This window comes from Sciurus carolinensis, chromosome 12 (assembly GCF_902686445.1).
Source record: "Sciurus carolinensis chromosome 12, mSciCar1.2, whole genome shotgun sequence".
Taxonomy (NCBI): domain Eukaryota; kingdom Metazoa; phylum Chordata; class Mammalia; order Rodentia; family Sciuridae; genus Sciurus; species Sciurus carolinensis.
The window spans coordinates 68339531-68359878 of NC_062224.1; the positions used below are offsets into that span (position 1 = coordinate 68339531).

General features: G+C 42.6%; 1 protein-coding gene across 1 annotated transcript in view; it reads left to right on the forward strand.

The window, feature by feature from the left end:
• Susd4 (sushi domain containing 4) overlaps positions 1-20348 on the forward strand; it is a 133946-nt gene that overhangs the window by 54557 nt on the left and 59041 nt on the right. Inside the window, exon 3 of the mRNA XM_047520957.1 lies at positions 10775-10987. Within this exon, the coding sequence (XP_047376913.1) occupies positions 10775-10987 (213 nt within the window). The remainder of the gene's footprint in view (positions 1-10774; positions 10988-20348) is intronic.

Genomic DNA, 20348 nt, shown 5'->3' on the forward strand with positions numbered 1-20348 from the left:
TTTTATTGGAGTTGAAACTGAGTGAAAGGATTTAGGAATAATTGGGTAATCAAAGCGAATTAAATCAAGAGGGGGAAAATATCAGTTCTGGCATCAAATGGGAACTGCTATGACTTCCACATCTGTGGTCTTTATCCATTTTAATCAAGTCTAAATTATGCCATTAAGACTTATTTGTGCAACGTTTACACTTACTCAGACATAGCGGACGTTATATTCATCTCTGGATATTTCTCGAAACATTAAAACATTCTCACTATTTCTAGGGAAAAGTTACCTAACTTGATTAGCATCCAAACATTCAGAGTTGATATTATGTTTATAACCACGGGTGCAGTGTTCCATGTAGTTTCTGGGAAATGGAATTAACATACTAAGCTTTCAACCCATGTAGATGAATTCTGCATCCCTTAAACTCATTGTTGTTTTTTCAGAAAAGTAGGTTTAAGTGGTGTCTCATTAGTATAAATCTGCTATAATAAATAGCATATCATGCTATTACTGTGGCAGAAATATTGCTATAGAAACTAGCCCAGTCTTGCTTCCTCATGTTCCTTTGCTCTATTTCCCAAGGGATACTGCTTTTGCAGTAAAAAATCTGGTTAGCCTAATAAATAGTAATGGTGATCAGCTTCTCTTCATTCCCCCTCCAGATAGCTCTTAAATATGTAACTGATAATACTCTGAATTTTGGAATGAAGTGGCACTAAGTTCACAAACAGAAAACTTAATTAAGGAAACTTTAGTTTCCTTTCTTGGCAATTTGAATTTCCTTTGAGTGTTGTTGATTTTGTGCATGTGAATTGTTTCTTATTGGAGCGTTTATTTTAAACCTCCCCTTTTGCTCTGAGCTCTTTGTTCATAAGTCTTAGAATCCTTGGTGTTTCTGTTGTTGGTTTGGTTTGGTTTGGCTTGCTGATACCTGGGGATACACATACAAGCATGTGTGGACCTAGGGGGTGCTTTGGAACTTGATTGCTCACCCCAAGAGAGACCATTGACAGCCTTCCACCAGGAAGTGGCTGCTGTCTCTTAGAATGAAGGCCAGAGCTATTCACGTGCTGAAAACCTCTGACCCTAAGATTTCCCTTCATGCTCTTGGAGAAATCGGAGTAGAGTTCTTTCTCTGGAGATTTGAGTGTTACCATTACTGTTTCGTGGCTTAACCATTTGACCAAGAGATGAACTCCTTTAGAAGTATTTGTCGTCTGAGTTCAGCAGTCATTATCAAAGACATTTGATTTGAGGTCAAGTTAGGGAAAAGGATAGGCATGGATACTTTTCAGAGATTAAGGTGGCTCTAGGAAATTAAGACAATTTCCTCTGTTCTTGCTCTTTAGGGAACTGGTTCAGTGTTAGTAACATAACAGGTTGCATACATTGATTGTGCACTTGCCATATGCCACTTACCACCTCACATGTATTTACATCTCATGTGAATTTCACAGTAGCCCTGGAAGTAGGTACTATTCTTATAGCACCCACTTCATAGGTGAAGAAACTTGAGACAGAAGTGTTAAGCAACTTGCCCAAGGTTATACAGGTAGGAAACAGCAGAGCTGGGATTCAAACCACAGTCTCACCCCAGAACCTGTGCCCTTAGACACCAGGCACATTATTTCAAGTAAATATGTTTTCAAATATCAATGCAAAGTGGAGCATGTGAAAGCAGTGTTTTTCAAACACTTTGTGACCCACTGAAAGAAATACAGTTTACATTGCCGACAAGCGTGTGTGCACAAATAAAATGGTACTATGCTCGCCCTGTGTAGGAGGCTCTCTGACTTTTCCTTTCTATTTCACTTAATTTCTAAAGAGTGCTGGTTGTAACCCTGAAAACTGATGTTAAGGCCTACTCTAAGATTACAACTTGCAGATCAAAAGCTACTGAACATCCTGGATGTAGGCTGACTGTTGAGGACATCCTGGCTCCCATTGCTGAATGAGTGCCTGACAGCTAGCTCCTTTCCCCCCAGTGCCCAGCACTGTTTGTGGGCAGAGTAAATATATAAACAGATTATAATTTTTCTTTCCTCATCTCTGTTTGTTTTGATGCCTTTCTCCCCTTCTTCCCTTTTCTTTTTAAAAACAAAGCTGAAATTTTGTCAAACACAGAGATTGTTTAGACTGGAACACAGACTGTTATGAAATAATTAATAATGACATTGTTATGGAAATATGTACTATAATGAATTTTTATCAAGCAAATCACATTTCTCCCTGAGATTTTAGTTGTGATTTTAACAGTGTGTTGTGTCTCCTGCTGTTTCTACCACATGCTGGTCCTGGGACCTCTTCTTATTCTTGCAGGGTCTCCTCAGGTCCATGCTGGTCTCTCCTCCATAGGTAAGCTGGTTTACCTGGGCTTTCTTCCAGCTCCATTGCTACAAGAGTCAAGGCATTCCTGAGCAACCCAGTTTAGCCATCAGGCCTTATGGCATTTTCTGGGAGTTGTTTGGTAGCCTAGCCTCTAAACTATCATTAGGGAAGACACTCTCATTAGAGAAGAGGATCCTCTGAATGCCTGAGCCTGACCTTGGCTCAGGAGAGACCTCCAGAACACGTGGAACGTTTCTAGAATGTGACTCCGGAGGAGCCCTCCTGCTCTTGTCAGTGCAGACCCACACGTTAAAGCAATGTCAGGAACCTGGTGGGCAGGGCATGGGCCAGCCCAAATGTATGTCGGCTGCAAGGTGACTGGAAACTGTGGCATGCCAGTTAGTTCTGTGTCATCTAACCACCAATGTCCAGGAGCATCATATTTTAAAATATTGACTTTGGACTTGGCTTATGTTCTAAACAGGTTTAACTTAATATGATTTCTTTAATGCTGCTTCTTTTTTCCTCTTCTTTTCATTGCTGATATCTTGTTATAGGTACAACACTAACTCAAATTGTTTCTGGATAGTTTTCTTACCCTGGTCAAGACAGGATTTCAATACATGTGTTCATTTAGAAAAATAAGTCCAGGTAGTTCTAAGAGCAAGGGACTTTTGAGATGGTCGAAAAACTGACAGTGGTACAGGAAAAGGTATGTGTTGGCAGCAGGGAGATGGTTAAGAGACCCACTTATCCACCGACCCCTAGGACAGGATGAGGATTCATTTTGGTTGGTCTCTCCATCTCTTTACTCTTTAAGCTCAATAACTATATTTTCAGCATTTTGAATAGCAAAAAAATTTTAGGACGTTTTTCTCTAATGGAACACAAGGTTCTTCTCTACTATAAATTTTTTTTGAAGCACAGAGATAGTTTACTAGTTGGATGGTCTACAAGAAACTTTATCTGCATTGCTGGTGATGGGGAAAAGACAGTTTTCAGCCATGGGAAGCTGGAATTAGAATTTAAAATCAATGTAGGGAAGCCCTTCAGTGGTCAAGAGAGACTTCCCCAAACTAACACATCTTTCTCTTTATTCTTTGACTACCAAGGCATTATGCACTCCATTCTCTAGGACTGTTTCATGCAACAGGGTTTAGGATCTGGGGTTAGGTTTTGTTTCCCCCAAAGACATTTTCATCACCAGGAATATACTACAGAACCACATTGTAGTCACTAGATGTTTGAAAACCAACTGCTTAGATTCTTGAATGTGTTAGATGACAAGTCATGTTCCCTGGCCTCATCATACTGAGATATATGTTGAAAAGTGTTGACTTTGACCCTTGTGGATGTTTTTACATTTAATCATTAAACATTTCAGCATTGCTATTTGCTGAGCCCTGCTTTAATAGATTCAGGGACTCAAAAATATTTTTTAATGTTCTTTCCCTCAGAGAGTTGGTAGCATCATAAGAACCATGTCATCACAAACTGAAACATGAGCCAGATGCGGTGGTGCTGCCTGTAATTCCAGCAGCTCTGGAAGCTGAGGCAAGGGGATCTCGAGTTCAAGGTCAGCCTCAGCAACTTAGCAAGGCCATAAGCAACTCAGCAAGACCCTGTCTCTAAATTAAATATTAAAAATAGAGCTGGGGATGTGGCTTAGTGGTTGAACACCCCTGGGTTCAATCTCCAGGTACCAAAAACAAAAACAAAAAACAAAACAACAAAGAGAAACACAACTGAAATATGAGAGTAGAAGGCTAAGTGGGGACAGTGATGCTAATGGCAAGAACCAGGACTGAGAGTCAAAGATCCAGGTTTTGGTGTCAGCTCTGCAATTAGCTGTTAGGGAGACTGGACCAGCCCCTTAACCTCTCCAACCAGCTGATTTTAATGCCAACTGTGTGAGTCTGCATTAAGTGCTTTGGGGTTGAGAGCAAGACTTGGTGATTACTCTCGAGTCTGTTTAATATTTGCAAATATATCTGTTTAAGCTTCTGCAGGGAATGGTCCTTTCTCACTAGCTCTAGGACCCTTTCACTAAGAAAATGCATACAAAATCAATTTTTCTGTCTATATCCTCTTTCTCCCCCCAAAGACTCATATAATAGTTTACAGAGTAATAGAAACCCAGCCCTAGTTCTAAATTGATTTGGCTACATTTGATACACTCTTCCTTTCTAGAATATGACTTTTCAGTTATAATAGTCCAAAAGATTGCTTTTCACACCTCTTTCATTTTTATGATTCTTTTCAAAGACTTCTTACATCGCTCACAGTAAAACTGGTATCTTTCAGCAACTCAAAAGTAACCAAACCAGAAGTGTCAAGACCTCATAATCAGACTGAGGGTCTGATGCATGTCTTTGTATGGGAAGAGAAGGGCAGCCACAATCCTTGATCCTCATACAGATTTTTATTAGGAGATAATCAAAATCCTCCATTGAGGACCAGAGTCCAAATTACAGTTCTGCCCTTGCTTTGATCTAGGGTCACAATGCTGGGCAAGAAACCTAGTACCAGCAATGATGATGCCAGCACCTGAGAGGGAGATGCTGACTGAGCAAGCCACCTCTTGAGTCAGCACTGAAGGGGACTGTAGGTTGGGATGCTGCAGCTGGGCTATACAGGCCCCATGGCCCAGGTACTGCCCTCACCTGGTGGATTGCTTACCTGAAGTCAAGGAATCTGAGAGAAATAGTATCTTCCAGAGATGGGGAAAGACAGCCTTTGTACCAGTCACATGTTTTAAATGCCTAAATACCTTTAGGAAGACTGTGTATATCTGGGTTCTCCAAAATAAATAGAACCAATAGGAAGATTATTATCTATATCTATATTTATACTATATCAACCTGACTACCTGTGTCTCCTGGAGACCCAGGAGAGGTAGTGGTATAGTTCCAGTCCAAGCCCAAAGTTCTGAGATTCAGGGAACCCAGGGGAGCCAATAATGCAAGTTTTGATCTGAGACCCAGGGGACCCAGAGGAGCCAATAATGCAAGTTTTGATCTGAGTGGAAGTCTAAAGACAGGATAAGACCTCTGTCCCAGCTGAAGGCAGTCAGATGGAGAAAAGGGATTCTTTCCTACGTAGTGTTTTGTTTGATTCAGGTCTCCACCCATTGGGTGAAGACCCCATGTTTGGGACAGCAACCTGCTTTACTCAGGCTACAAATTCTAATTCTGAACTCAGCCAGAAGCACCCTTAAAGACATGCCCAGAATAATGTTGCACCAAATATCTGGGCACCCATGACCCAGTCAAGGTAATGCATAAAATTAGCCATCATGAAGATCACCTCTTGTATCTATAACATGTGCTGAGTTGGATGTAGGAGGAAAGTGCCGGGGAATGCCACTCTTGAGGATTGATCAAGGAGTGATTCCATCCATTCTGTGTGTGCTTTTCTCTTCTCCAAGTGTGACTACTTAGTTTTCAAATATAAGCAGAATTCAAAGGACTTGGGCAAGAAATAAATTGAAACTTCAAGAATACGGTTCTTAGGGTAAGATTATTTGAGTGGGCCTGCAACCCAAACTATTCTCCACTCCTCTTCTCTGACACCTACACCAGTCCACTCCTTAATGGATACACCATCAGATGGAGCTGATTATCATCATTATAGAAGGACACTAACAATATAGCTCTACAGAAAAATGACACAGGCTAGAAATTGATATACTGGGGAATAATTGGAAAAGTGTAATCTGATCTCTGGAAAGCCCTAGAAAATTACTATTTCTCTCAATGGGATTAGTTGTCCAAAATGAAGAATATCCTCTTCTACTATCCTGTCTTCTGGTTGCTTGCTTTCCACAACTTTTGGTTCCTCTCGTCTGTGACAACAACTGGATCTGGTGACCAGCAGCATTGATCATTAACACTGGACCAGAAACATACTCAGAAGTTGGCCACGGTTAAACAAAAACTGAAGTAGATGGGAATGTTCTTTAACAGGAAGGAATAATAATTGGATTCATAAGGAGATTCTGTTGCTCTCACATTATAATTTTCATGAAGCTCTCATCATTTATTTATTACCCCAGGAATCATTTCCCTGATGGATTCAGGAATTCATTTTTCTGATGGGTCTTCAGCCCTCCTTGAATTATTTGTCCTCTGAGACAGGACAGCTTTGTGACCAAGGACAGGGGGTGTGGCCATCTGAGAGGATGTGGCAGTCAGCAGTTCTGACTACTGGCAAGGAATGAATGGCTAAAAAATGTGTGTTATGGGTGGGGTGTGGGGCACAGATGTCTCAACCAAACCCTTAGCACAGACCTACCTCTGAACCCCATATTGGTAAGGGAACAAGAGGGCTGAGGTGTCTGGGGTTGTGGATTTGGAGAAAATTAAGGAAGCTGCTCACTCAGATTGCAAGAAGAAAGGAAAATGGAAGGGCTTTAAGAGGGAATGTGTTTTTGCTGCAGGAGAGCATTTCATATCTGTTCCATTGTTGGAATACATAAGCTTTTTGGACTTTGGGGCCATACATGGTACTGCTTGGTGGAGTGGGGCTGTGCGGGATCCAAAAGAGTAGTTGGCGTGCAGTTCCTGATTTTTCCATTCATATACCCATCTATCCATTTCACCCCTCTACCCATTCATCCGTCTGTTCATCATCTAGCCATTCACCCATCCAGCCACCTATTCATCTATCCTGTGTTAGCAGCACCTGCAGAATGAGGAACACCCTGAGAGAGGTGAGCCCGGGGTGCCTTGATGGGAAAGGAGCCCTCCTTTTTAGACTTTGAAAGGGAAGATATTGCTCTCTGGAAGAGGTGCTGTTAGCTGAGTCCCACACCATGCATGGTATGGAGAGCATCCTTCTCTCAGTAGAGGTTCTGGCATGACTTTCTCTTCCTGTTTTGGTGTAAGACAAGTCCCCTTCCAGGCTTGGGTCCTCTTCCCACTGATATCTGGGTGGGGGGCAGTTTATTCCCACTGCCTCCACTCACTCATCCTTGACTATAACCTCTCTTTGTTTCTACATTGTTTCTCTCCCTGCTGTGTGGAGAAATGTTCAGCTCTCTTTCATCTTAACATTTTAATACAACAACAATAAAAATCATCCCTTGACCCTACTTCATGGGTAGGTGACTTCCTTTTTTCTTCCATTCACACTGAGCACACTAACTGTGGACTTATCTCTTTGAATATTGACAGACAAGCTTCCTCTTCATGATCAATTCTTCCCTGTCCCTTAAGCTGCCTAAGCAGTGGTCCCAATGGATGCTCTTGACCTATGCTTAGCTGACCAGTGGGTGAAGTCTGATGCAGCATCCCATTCCTTCCTGAAACACTCTTCCTTCTGGATGACCCTTGATTCCCCATGTCTTTCATAGGTGCATTAATTCTGTGTCCTCAGCTGTTCCTGCTCTCATCCCCCAGGATCTAGTCTCATGCTGTGCCCACCCAGGCCTTCACCTACCACCTGTGCATGAATGCAGCTCAGGGTCCAGAGGACCTTCATACTCCAAATGATAGCCAGACACCTCTATCTGGGGTTCCCAATAGCTCCTCATCCTTCTCTGCAGATCTCCTCATCATTTTCCCGAGACACCTCCATCATCTGGTCCTGCCCACCTGAGTGTAGACTGAGTGTCCTAAATGCCTCTCTTCTAACTCACTTCCCTGACCAAGCCCTCATCCAGTTGGCCACCAGGGTTTGTGACTGTGTCCTTCATGTCTTTCATGGCCCTGTCCATTCCACTGCCTCTCTTACCTCTGATTCATGAGTTCTCCCCTGGATGGCAGCAGTAGGTACTGACCCTCAGACAGGAGCTGGCCTCGTTGTACAAGAGTCATATGGACAACTCTGTAGAACTGCAGGCCTTGGACACCACTCCACCTAGAAAGGGCCCCTTGATCATGAGTTAAGCTCTCGTGGCCTAGGAGCCATTTCAGATGGTTTCCCACCCCCTGCCTGGTCCCTACCCATCAGTTCTCCAGATGGGTACCAAAGAGGTTGTTCTATAATGCAAATCCGATGCTAATTATGTCCCTGTGCAAAACTCTCATACCTGTCCCCCAAGTCCCCATCCCATGCATCAAGTCCAAACTCTCACCTAATATGTAGCTTCCAGCTCTTGCCTTCTGTTATCTGCAGGGCCCCACCTACAACCTTGTAGAACCATCTCTTTCCTGAAATATGCTCATTAACTTCCCCACTGTGTGTCTTCTGACCTGTACCCATGCTGCCCTTCTTTCTGTCTGGCTGGTTAATATCTCTTCATCCTGAGGATTCAACTGGAGGCCTTCCAGAGGCCTACCCCATCCTCTGGTACAGCCCTGCTGTGGCCCCCCATTGACTGATACATATACCCCACCCCATAGTTTAGAGCAGAGACTGGTTCTATCTGACTTAATAGCAGGTATGAGAGAGAATGACTTCCCCTTCCAGACTGCCAGAAATGTTGAGACCACTCGGTTTTCAGGGCTCTGAACAAATGTACTTTTAGGCATTCTAGGCTGTGGTGCCATCTTTGCTACTGATTTGACCACATAAGTACCACCACAAATACACATTTAAAAGGATGCACCATGAGTCTGACCATCTTTGTAGAGGCTGAAAATATAAACATGAAACCATCATTTAATGGCTTTCCAATACCGATCTGTGGCTGGGACACAACTTACACTATTGGGGTGCTTAATTCAGGTGTGATGGTGGGAGTAGCTGAGAAGGCTGGATGATGTCTCCTTTGTAAACCTGCCCTCGGTTTGATAAACTGTCAGACCTGCTCCTACTTAATACTTGTGAGTGTCAGATGTGGATGCTGTCTTTTCTCCTGCCTTCCTTTTCGTCTTTTCTCATTCCACAATTCCTCATCCAATGACTTCCGGACATCCTGCCGTCTCCATGTCTCCTGTGCTGCATGGTGTCTGGGTCACGATGCCAGGTGGGGAGGAAAGCAAGTGAGCCTTACAAAGAATGTGCAGGTTGGAGTGGGGGAAACAGCCTCAGCTGAGGATTTTTTGAAAGAACAGGATATTAAGTAGAATCAGATACCTTATAAGTCTTATATCAGAGCAGCAACTGGAACCAGGTGTTGCAAAGCATGGCCTGCCATGGAGCCAAGGCAGCCACAGTCTCAATTAATGGTTCTTGCAATCATGCTCGAAAGATGTCAGACTCATTAAGTGTAATAGCTGATGTGAGTTTATTAGAGGGATAGGAAAAAGAAAAGAGGGACAGTCTCAAGGGATAGAGTGGGTCTCCTCAGAGGAGAGGAATGGCATGTCCCTCGTGCCCTCCAGTTTTATTGTGGGATCCTGTAAGTTTTCATACCGTCCCAACCAGGTCCACCTCTTAACTTTTGACTGATAGCAGGACTGCATCAGACTTTCAAGTCCCCACTGCACATGGTCTTAACCCCATGGAGGGGAGTTTTTACTATTAATGATGACATGCTAACTATTCAAGAAAACTTTGGATCACTTGGGCCCATCACTTGGCCCTAATGGGAACCCATTCTTACAGATTTTATGGTCAGGGGGCTTTGCTTCTAATTATCCTACCTCCCTGAGTTCTGGAATCTGGTCCCTGTAAGGGTCACAAAAGTCCTCCCCTTCAGGGTGACTTGTGTTCTTATGGGCAAGGAGGAGCCTTTGGGGTCTGCATTTCTTCTGCAGGTAGCAGGTTGTTTGCTGAGGACTGTAGCCTGTCCCACTGACTTAAGCCAGGCAGAGTTGCAGGTGATTTGGTTTTCAAAAGAAAACATATGGGCCCAGCAGCTCGGGAGGCTGAGGCAGGAAGATTGTGAATTCAAAGCCAGCCTCAGCAAAAGTGAGGCGCTAAGTAACTGAGTGAGACCCTGTCTCTAAATCAAATACAGAACAGGGCTGGGGATGTGGTTCAGTGGTTGAGTGCTCCTGAGTTCAATCGCCGGTAGCCACCCCCCTCAAAAAAATAAAAATAAAATAAGATAAAGTATATGAGGGTCAACATAGTAGGTGGCCCAGTTTATAGGATTATCCCTTCACCTCATGTTCCCATTGCTCATCCCGTGCTCTCTAAGAGCCCAATGGCACTCACTGCTTGCTGGGACTAGGGTGAGATCCCTCTGCCAAATTTTGGTGGTATCCAGTCTGGGCTGCAGGCTGGTTCTTGGTATCTACTTAATAAGGATTTTTTCATTTGGTTTTGTAAAAACATGAAGTAGAATGTCTTTGTGGATCTCAGGAGTTTTCATTCCTTCCCTTTGAGGTTTGTCTGGAGCCTTATGCACACAGAAGACCCCTCCTTATCCTTGGCCTCTCCTAGCCAATGAGACAGGCACTGAAATATTTATGCTCTTGCTCTGTTGTTGGTGTAGTTGAAGTGGTCCAAGGTGTATGAAATAATACAGTATCTGCCATTTATTTTTATGGTATACTAAATTAGTAGGAAGACCCTTGGCATCAGAAGAATGTATATAAGGACCTTGTCTTCTCTGTTAATGTAGGGTTCGATGACCTTCATGTGTGCGCTGACCCAGGCGTTCCAGAGAATGGCTTCAGGACCCCCAGCGGAGGGGTGTTCTTTGAAAGCTCTGTAACCCGATTTCACTGCCAAGACGGATTCAAGCTGAAGGGCTCCACAAAGAGACTGTGTATGAAACATCTTAACGGAACCCTGGGCTGGATCCCAAGCGATAAACCCATCTGTGTGCAAGAAGGTAAAGTACTCACCTCAGTCTCCTCTCTCTGCTTCTGGCTAAACCTACATGATAGTGGAAAAGAATGAGTGTACAGTGAGGGCAGGGGCAGGGGTAGATTAATGTCAGCATTCAAAGAAATAGTCAATTATCATCCAGTTTTATCACCATTATTGTCTCAATGTGAGAGAGCAACTTGGATAATATTAGGACTACTTATGATTAGGCTGCCAACTCGGCACTCATTTCCATGTTACTCAATAAAAAGTGCAGTAAATATATTGTGCCAAAACTATATTTAGTGATACAGAAGATATACATTACTCAGAGGGTTAAATCAATTACTACTTATCAGTTCTGTCAGAGGTGATTTGTTTAAGGAAAGAAAGAACTGTGACAAGCTGAGCGGATTGACGCGGGGACATTTATTTCTAGCAATTATCCTTCAATGGATTGGTGGTGACAATATATTCATTTATTTCTGGCAATTGCCTTAAATCCGTTGGTCAAATCAACTTAATATACATTTTGTTTTCACTTAATGTGGACACATTTAGAGTTCTAAAAAGTGCACTGAGTTTAACTAATTGGGATGCCAAGTGGTTGGTTATACATCTCAGAGGACTAGCAAGGCTGAAGTTGGAAGTGGCATGAATCAAGAATTAATTCTAGCCCCAAATTTCCATAAGGCATAGAACTTCTATTTCATTGAGTTCATTAGGAACTAGTTTTGGATTCTCTTGACATCATTATTGAGTTTATCTTGGGAGGGAGCTTCTTGCAATGATGTCTGCAATTATTGTGACTTAGGGTATATTTCTTTTATGAAACAATTTAAATAATTTAATCTGACAAGCATTTTAAAAGTATCTATTATGCTTTTCCTCATGGAAATTGTAAAGCATGGGGAAGGCGGTATCTTGCTCTTAAAGTACTTGCTGTCTTTACTTTTATTTTCAAGATATATATGTGTGCACATATACATTTTTAAATATGCCTATGTATAAGGAGTTAAGGTTTTTTAAAATAAATTCACCTTTTCCTCTTGTATACAGCCCATACATGTGTAAGTTTCTATTTAATTAAAAGTTTACTTTGTTGCTTCCAAATAAACCTCCCTGCCAAAAACCTATGGCCTTAGATACCCGGTGCTTAAAACCCAGATAACACAGGGACCTCAGGGAACAAAGAAAACCAGAATAGCTTTCCTGAATATTACCCAAAGATGAAGGCTTTCTGTTATTTGATCATCCTGGAGTGGCGAGGAGTTGATCACTTTTTAGATGAGCTTCTTTCCATCTCCATAAGCTGTATAGTAATTCCAAGAAAAGGACTGAGAAGTTCTTGGAGTAGAAGGCTTCTATTGTATGAGTCTGTGTACCTGGTTCAATCCCAAATGTGCTGGGAGGGACTGGGAGGAGTCAGCTCATTTATTATGCAACCTGAACCAAGGCCCCATGTCCCCTAAGGAGGGTCCGGGTCTCTGAATACAGTTATGGTGTTGGCTCCAGCCATTAGTTTGGAAAACTCTGGAAAAATAGGTACCACTTTTCTACAAATAATAAAATGGTATGTTTATTTTATTTTTTTGCCTTTTATTATGTAAAAAGTGATTTTTAAAAAATTTGTTCTGATTAGTTATACATGACAGTAGAATGCATTTTGACATATCACACATAAATAGAATATAATTTCTCATTCTTCTGTTTGTACACAATGTAGAATCAAACGGGTTATGTAATCATATATAATAATGTCTGATTCATTCTATTATCCTTCCTTTCCCCATACCTCCTCCCATCTCTTTACTCCCCCTGTCTAATCCAGAGGACCTCATTTTTTCCTAGCCCCCGCCACCTGCATGTGAATTAGCATCCTCATATCAGAGAAAACATTTGACCTTTGATTCTTTGGGATTGACTTATTTCACTTAGCATGATATTCTCCACCTCCATCCATTTACCGACAAATGCCATAATTTCATTCTTCTTTAAGGCTGAGTAATATTCCATTGTGAATAAGATTAAGATTATTTTTAATCTTAGTGTTCATTTTATTGGTCCTTGAAAAATCTTATGAAGAGATTATCTTTGTTGCCTTGATGGTGGAGAAAATCATTATTGCTAATATCCTAGGACTTCTTTATTGTATATGACTTAGGAGGAGGTTGATGGGCGATACCCAAGAGACTATACCATGCAGGACATTTTTTCTGCTTTGTAAGTAGCCCTTGTCCTTGCTTAGGATTCATGCTGGGTGAATAGTAAGGACTGCTGAACTAAGCTGTTTTCCTTGCCAGGTAATTCTTAGAAAGCTAATGAATTTTTGCTATAACATTAATAATAATAACAATTATTTATCACATTTTTATAGGTCATTAAAGTTTAAAGTGCTTTCAAAGTTTCATGTTTGATTTAAAATGCACAAACCACCCTACAAGACAAGTCTTACTGTTCTGCTATCCTGGTTAGGAAACTGAGTCTCAGAGAGGATCACTCACTTGGTCAAGGTCACACAGTTAAGAAGGAAGTGACAGAATTGAAACTAGTTCTAAGCCAGCCTTTTTAAGGTTGTGTTTGACCTTCTTCATGTCACAAAAACCCCACTCTAATCAGCTATACCATAGCACATTGTTACAACAAATGACATCATCCAGGTTTGGATTGAAGGAGCTCATAGAAGTCACACAACCAGGCTCTTGCTCTGATTTAGTTTTTGTTTGGCAGATAGAGAAGCTGAATCTCAAAGAAGTCTCTTCAGAGCCTTCCTGGAATTAAATGACGATTTAGCAACAGACCTGTTCTAAACCCAAGGCTTGTCACAGTTGTCTGGACTCCTTCCAATCTTTCATGCTACTGCTGGTCAGTTCTGTCTGAGAAGCAGATTTTTAAAGTATAAATTCATACACATTACCAGACTGTATAGCAGCCAAGTAAGGTGGATTAGGCAAAAGTCCTCTTGTGTGCTCACACGGGTGTCTGCTCTGCCTCATTCTGCCCCATGGGTCAGCCCTTGTCCCTTCTTACACGGCCCCTAATCCCAATCTAAATCACTGATTCCAGGTCAACTCCATTTTAATTTGGACTTACAGAACTGATACTATGGGGAATGAATTCCTTTTGTTGCACCTAAATCTCCAACCTGAGAATTGTCTCTGCTCCAGGCTGCTTCTGCAGGACTGTCACCTCGTGACCCTAAGCTTGAGTGAAAATGTCTGTGACGCAGGGAACAGGGGAGGCAGCACATAGGGTGGAGAAGAGACCCTGGGATTGATACAGGACTGAGACTATGCCCCATGGACACAGGGATGCTGATACATGAAGGCTATGGTGCCAGCCACCATCCATCTTTCCAAAACCACTCAAGTAGTGGTCGAGGTGAAATAAGATTGACTTTACATGACTCACTGCAAACACTTATTCAACATGCATGTCACATCAGGACAATGAAAGATGCTACTTCCTCCCTGAAACCTTTGCAGAGGGCTGGAGTCAGCACTGTGCTAATTCCCTTTGGTTCGCACACCTTAAAGAAGTACTGTATGTTAAAAGAATTATTCCAAGGACACTAGAATAGAATCAGCTCTAGGTCCATTTATATTATGAATAAATATTATTAGGGCATAATACTTATGCCCTGCCCAAACCTGTTGATTGTCAATAGTAATGGTAATATTTCCCTGCTTAACCATCTTTTGGTACAGCTGGGCTACAGAATATATCTTAGCCCTTATGGTGTTGGTTATACTAGCTAGACAGAAGTTTTTGTTTTTGTTTAAATTTTAAATAGAGAACTCAATAGTGAATCACATGCCATTCCTGTGTAGGGCAAGAGTCTTATTTAGGTTCAGAGACAATGTTATACAACATCCAAATATGACCTCCCTTCAGAGTCTTATTCCTGCCTAACGTGGTTAATGATGTTTTTAAAAGCCAGGTCCCTCTAGCAGGAGCATCTTGGTGGATTGAGTGTCCCTTGAGCACCTTTGGGTGTAGGTGAAAAGCTGTGTGTGCAGAAATACAGCTCTCTTCTTCTTTGAGTTTGCTTTTCTGGAGTGGGTGTTTTTAGAAGTAGAAGAATACTAACCTAGAGCCACTGCAAACTTGAATTTTTATGAAATGGGGTTTTAATATTTGAGGTCTTTCTCACTGAGCTCTTCTCTGCAACGTGGAGGGGGACCTTTCTCTTCATTCCCAACCATCTTCCATGAGCAGTTCTGAGAACAGTTACTGGTTGCATTGGTCACTCGGTCTCAAGTTAATTTCAGATAAATCCTAATTATGTAAATAAAGTATTTTCGTGATGGCAGAGTGCCTCCACTTTAACAGCTTGTTAAAGCGAGAGTCTTCCAGAGTAGGTGCCTGAAACAGCTTATGACCAAGGAGCTCTTCTTAATCCCAGCAGAATGGCATTAAGAGACCTTGCGTGCACCTTTACACAGTGTTGCTTGTTTAAAAATGAACTACCTAAACAGAGGCTTCTCAGGAAAGTCTTTCTCTGTAGTAGGTAAGTCAATTCCTGAGTTGAAGAGGAACAGAGGGGTCAGGTGGACAGACACTTGTTTAAACCACACATGAAAGGCACCCTGCAGAGTGCTGCCTAGGCAGAACCCATCCTTGGACACCCAGAATCTACTGCTTGGGATACAGAACCCTGGGTACAACCGCAGCACTGTATGAAGGGCAGAGCTGAAAGTGATCTGTGGCTGCAGAACAGAGGGAAACACGTTTGAAGCCATGAGATTTGCCTCAGAACCTGAAGAACAGCCTCATTTGGCCTTTCAGTGCTTTGTAGGAAGAGATCCCTCAATCTCAATCTCGGAGGAAGATGTAGTTACAAACCCAGCTCCGGGCACCCACAATTGCTTTATACTACCTGCAAATCTGAGTAGGCAGTTCTTATCCACCAGGTATGAAAAGAAAACCCAAATGCAGATGCAGCTTTTTTCCTTCTTATCTTTAGTCACTTGGCCAGGGTTCTGCTGCAGCTCCTCTGCCTCTGCCTTTACCTGATGCTCCCACAATCTTTAGACTGGCTGTCTGGTTACGACTGGCATCCTGCAGGTGGGACTGTGCCCCATGGAAATTCACATTGAGCTCCTCTAGGAGTTACTGATATTTTTCCTGGTCTCTTCTTATGCTGATGTTTGGGTTCCGAGTGAGTTGGCCTCAGCTATTTTTAATCATTCACACATGAGGATGGCGCATGAGTATTTTTTTATCCCATACCTCTGATTGGCTTAGTACATACTTTATAAATGTTCTGGCCACCGTTAATAGTGTCAGTGCAGATGAATCTGAGTTATGTGTAGGACATTATTGTGAATTGAGTTGTCCTTCTTGGGTCATGTATTTGGGGATGATGACAAAGGTGGACAGAGATTCAGGGAGGCAGGGGTTGAATGAGGAGGAACAGCTAGACATAGTCTGGAACCTGCTTTTTGCCCCCTAGTGGGTAAAGGCAAAGCCTCTCTGGGCACTGCTCCACCCTACCACCCCCAAGATGTCTACCTGTCCCTGGTCTGCATATCCCCTTTGTTTTCCTTTCCCCCCAAAGACTACATTGTTTTAAGGAGGTGTCTAGCTTATGGACTAGTGCCTCTGCTTGATATACAGTATCTTCTTTAATTACTATAGCAACCCTACAAAGTAGGTTCTAGTACTTTATTTTATAGACAAGAAAGTGGAGGCTCAGAGAGGTCGATTCCCCATGGTCTCATAGGTACTGGCAGAGTTGGGATTCAGATCCAGATGTGTGCCTTCCAGGATGCTCTTCTCACCTAACCAAGGATGATTTTCCCAGGGGAGAGGAACCAAGCTCTGTAAGTGTGGAGAAGAGAGAAGAGGAAGCAAGTGATACCTACCAAAATCACCCCAGGCCTATACCCGCTTTGGGAGGCAGCCTGCTATGAACACACTTGGTAACAACCTGTTTGTGCAGGACACTGGCTTCTTGAAGCTTGTTCCAAAGATCACCTACATCAGAACTTGTTGAAAATTCGTATTTGGATCCTCCCTTGGCATGCTGGGGGTGGGGCCAAGGAATCTGCATTTCAAAACCTCTCCCAGATGATTCTTAGCCTTTCATAGTTTGAGGTCCACTTATTCAGGAATGTGGTCTGATATGGCTTTAAAAGGGAGAAGAGAACATGGTTTTCTCTAGTGTTCAGCAGAAATCCTTGGAGAGCATTCATTCTTAAAATCAGAAAATGTCAATGTTGTCACTTTACATACAAAGAAACTAAGGCCTGTAAGAGGTTAAGTGACATATGCAAGGTGCACAGCAAGTAAGCTGGGAATGAGTCCAATGTCGTGACTCCCACCAGTTCCGTGCCCTTTCTCTCACACCAGAGGTGTGCATTCCAAACTGTGGGTCGGAATGACCTGTAGCACTTTTAACAGTAAAAGTGCCAGGAACCCATTCCAAGAGACCCTGCTTTCATCATTCTGGTTAGTGGAAACCCAGCTGGGTGATTTCTAAAAGCTCTCAGGGCAATTCCAGCAGCACCCAGGGACCCCATCCAGTTACCCTTTTTGTCTCAAGGTCCCTGTTACCTCATTATCTGATTGTAGCTAAAGGCGGCAGAGAACCCAGGAGAAGAGCTGTCCCTGCCACACCCCCAGCTGGCTGTGTCTCCATGCTTAACCCTTCTTTTTACTAGTTCCTTGCAGAGTGTGAATGAGAAAAATATAATTCATTCATCAAGCGATATTTTTAAGTACTTAATAAAATATATTGGCTCCCATAGACCTGCCCGGAATTGCTATAAAAGATGAATAATTTGATGTTAAGAAGCTTCCTGGGGAAAAGGTGCAATGTGTGTTTAAGTATTATTACTACTTTATAAGTTTTCAATTAAAAGATCCAACTTGACCCATAAGCTAGAACTGGCAATTAAGTTGGCAGCTAACTCCTTTGTTCATCAAAACTGTGGGGTACAGGCATTTTTCAAAAGCAGGTTAGTCTTACGCCTTTTTACAGGTGTTCGTATATTAAGGCAAGTCATCTCCCAGCTCCAGAAGCTTCACCAAAACACACGGATGCTTTAAAAATGTTTTATTTAGCATCCTTCTCTTCTCATGTGTATTTCTGTCATCTAAAATTTCTTTCTTGTTGCCGTAGATATTAGTTATCAAAAATGACAGCCTCTGCCCACAGGGCAAATATTTGCCTATCTCCCCTCTAAGATATTCTCTTCTCATTTTCCATCTTCTAAGGTGGGGAAAGAGCAGAGGGTGCTTCTATCTGTCTGTCCCCAGCACCACTGACATTTCTCATGCTGTGGTTTGCCGAAGTTACTGTATGCCTTATACTCCCTCCCTTCAGTGTGATTTGGTTTTTGCTCTTAAAAAAGATTTCTTTAACTTAAATGTGGTCATGACTTGAAAGGAAAAAATATCCAGAGGAAATAAGGTCAGACCAGACTGGGGCAGATGCAGTAAAGATAAGTGACAGAAATAATCAGTTATCACCATTGCAGGATGACAGCTGGGCCGCCACAGGCAGGGTTCACAAGTCTGTGCAACCAGCCCTGTAAGTGTGGCGGGAAGGTCCAAATTAGAGCAGTGCCACTCTTTAACCCACTGTGGCAGAGCTCTTCCGAGTCACATGAGAGCTGGATCCCGCCCTGTCTATACAGGAGTCCTGGAGGTAGGGGTGGCTTTAAGTGGCAGAATTATTTGGCAAATGGAGAACAACAACAACATCAGCATTGTTCACATCCTCCTCAGATTGTGAGTAAAGGTCATGCATTGATGGGTAGTGCCCTTGAATACCAAGTGGACTGCAGAGATTCCCCAGAAAACAGTTTTTCACCAATTCACAGCTGGAACAACCCAGAATTAGGTTGACTGCTTATGAAAAATGCAGGGCTACCCCCACGGAAGTCCTTCCAAACCCATCTCAAGTGGAATTCATCTTCTCTCATGACAGTCTGCAGCAGTTCAGCGCTGATCTTGTCTCCCTGGTCAGCATCCTGTGAGTCCTTTTAGGTATTAATTCAGACCTCCTCGGAGCCCCACACTGGGTCTCAAGAGCCAGAGGCCTCAGTGTGCAGAGCGACCCCCCAGCCTGCTAGGATTTGAATCTAATTATACTTGGCTGACCTAGCTCCTAAGAGATGGGCTGCGAGTTGTCAAATTTCGAGCCAGGCTTTGCAGTTTGACTGCTGTCTTCAGTCTACATAATCAGGGGGACTGGCCTTGCATATTTCATCAGACAGTGCATCTCCATGTTTGACTTCACGGGAACTGCCCCAGGGGTGTGTGAATGAAGCACACTTGCAGGTGCCAAGCTCAAAGCTTCTTATGCACTAGGAATCTAAATTTAGCAAGCACCTGCCAGCGGCCTCTACGGCATCTTGAGGTATTTGCCATGGGCACCCCAGGAGCAGAGCATCAGGAAGTTGGGTAGGAGCTCTGCAAGTCCTCAGCCCAAAAGAGTTGACTCTCTCCTGGCCCCCAGTGCTTTCCATCATCTGGACATAAGGGCTACTTTGCAGAAAATGGAAAGTGACCTCAAAGTTTCTTTAAAGATAAAATAATTAAAATTTTGTTTATCAAGAGAAAAGGAGGAAATCAGAAATATTTGTCCTCTAGGGTGAAGCTGAACCAAACCCAGTTTTCTCCACCAATCTACATAATCTACATTTAGAAGTCAAATGATCTTCTTGAATATTTTTGACAAATAATTAAGATTTTTAATCCCTTTGGAAATTTCAGTGCCACCTCAATATGGTTAGTCATTCATTCCCCGATATTCTGTTAAGCACTCTAATTGCCAGACCCAGAGGCTCCAGTGGAATTGGGAGAGATGGTTTCATTTCCAGTGAATTTCCTTGTTCTCCATTTTGGATTAATTTTGCTGTTGTTGTTTTAGCCTTTTAAAAATTAATGAAATGAGATAGAGGGTGTAGCTCAGTGGTAGAGAACTTGCCTAGCATGTGTGAGGCCCTGGATTTAATTCCTAGTAACACACACACACAAAGTAATAATAATGAAATATAAACCAAACAATTCAACCAACTATTGCAAAGCAACAAAAAAGTCACTTTTATTCAAGAAATGGGATACTGCTGGGTCCCCAGAAGCCTACTCCCCATCACTGCCTCCTCCCCTTCCTGAGAGGTAGCAGTCACTTCCTGTCATAATCACCTGGCCCATGGTGTAGGGGGGTGGGGGTGAGAGAGAAATGGAGGAACTTTAGGTTATGTAGAGGGAAATGAGGTGGGGTATGAAGAATGGTGGAATGAGACAGACATCATTACCCTTTGTACATTTATGATTACATGAATGGTAGGAATCTACATGGTGCACAACCATAGAAAAGATGTACCCCATTTGTGTAAAATGAATCAAAATGCAGTCTAAAAATAAAATAATTT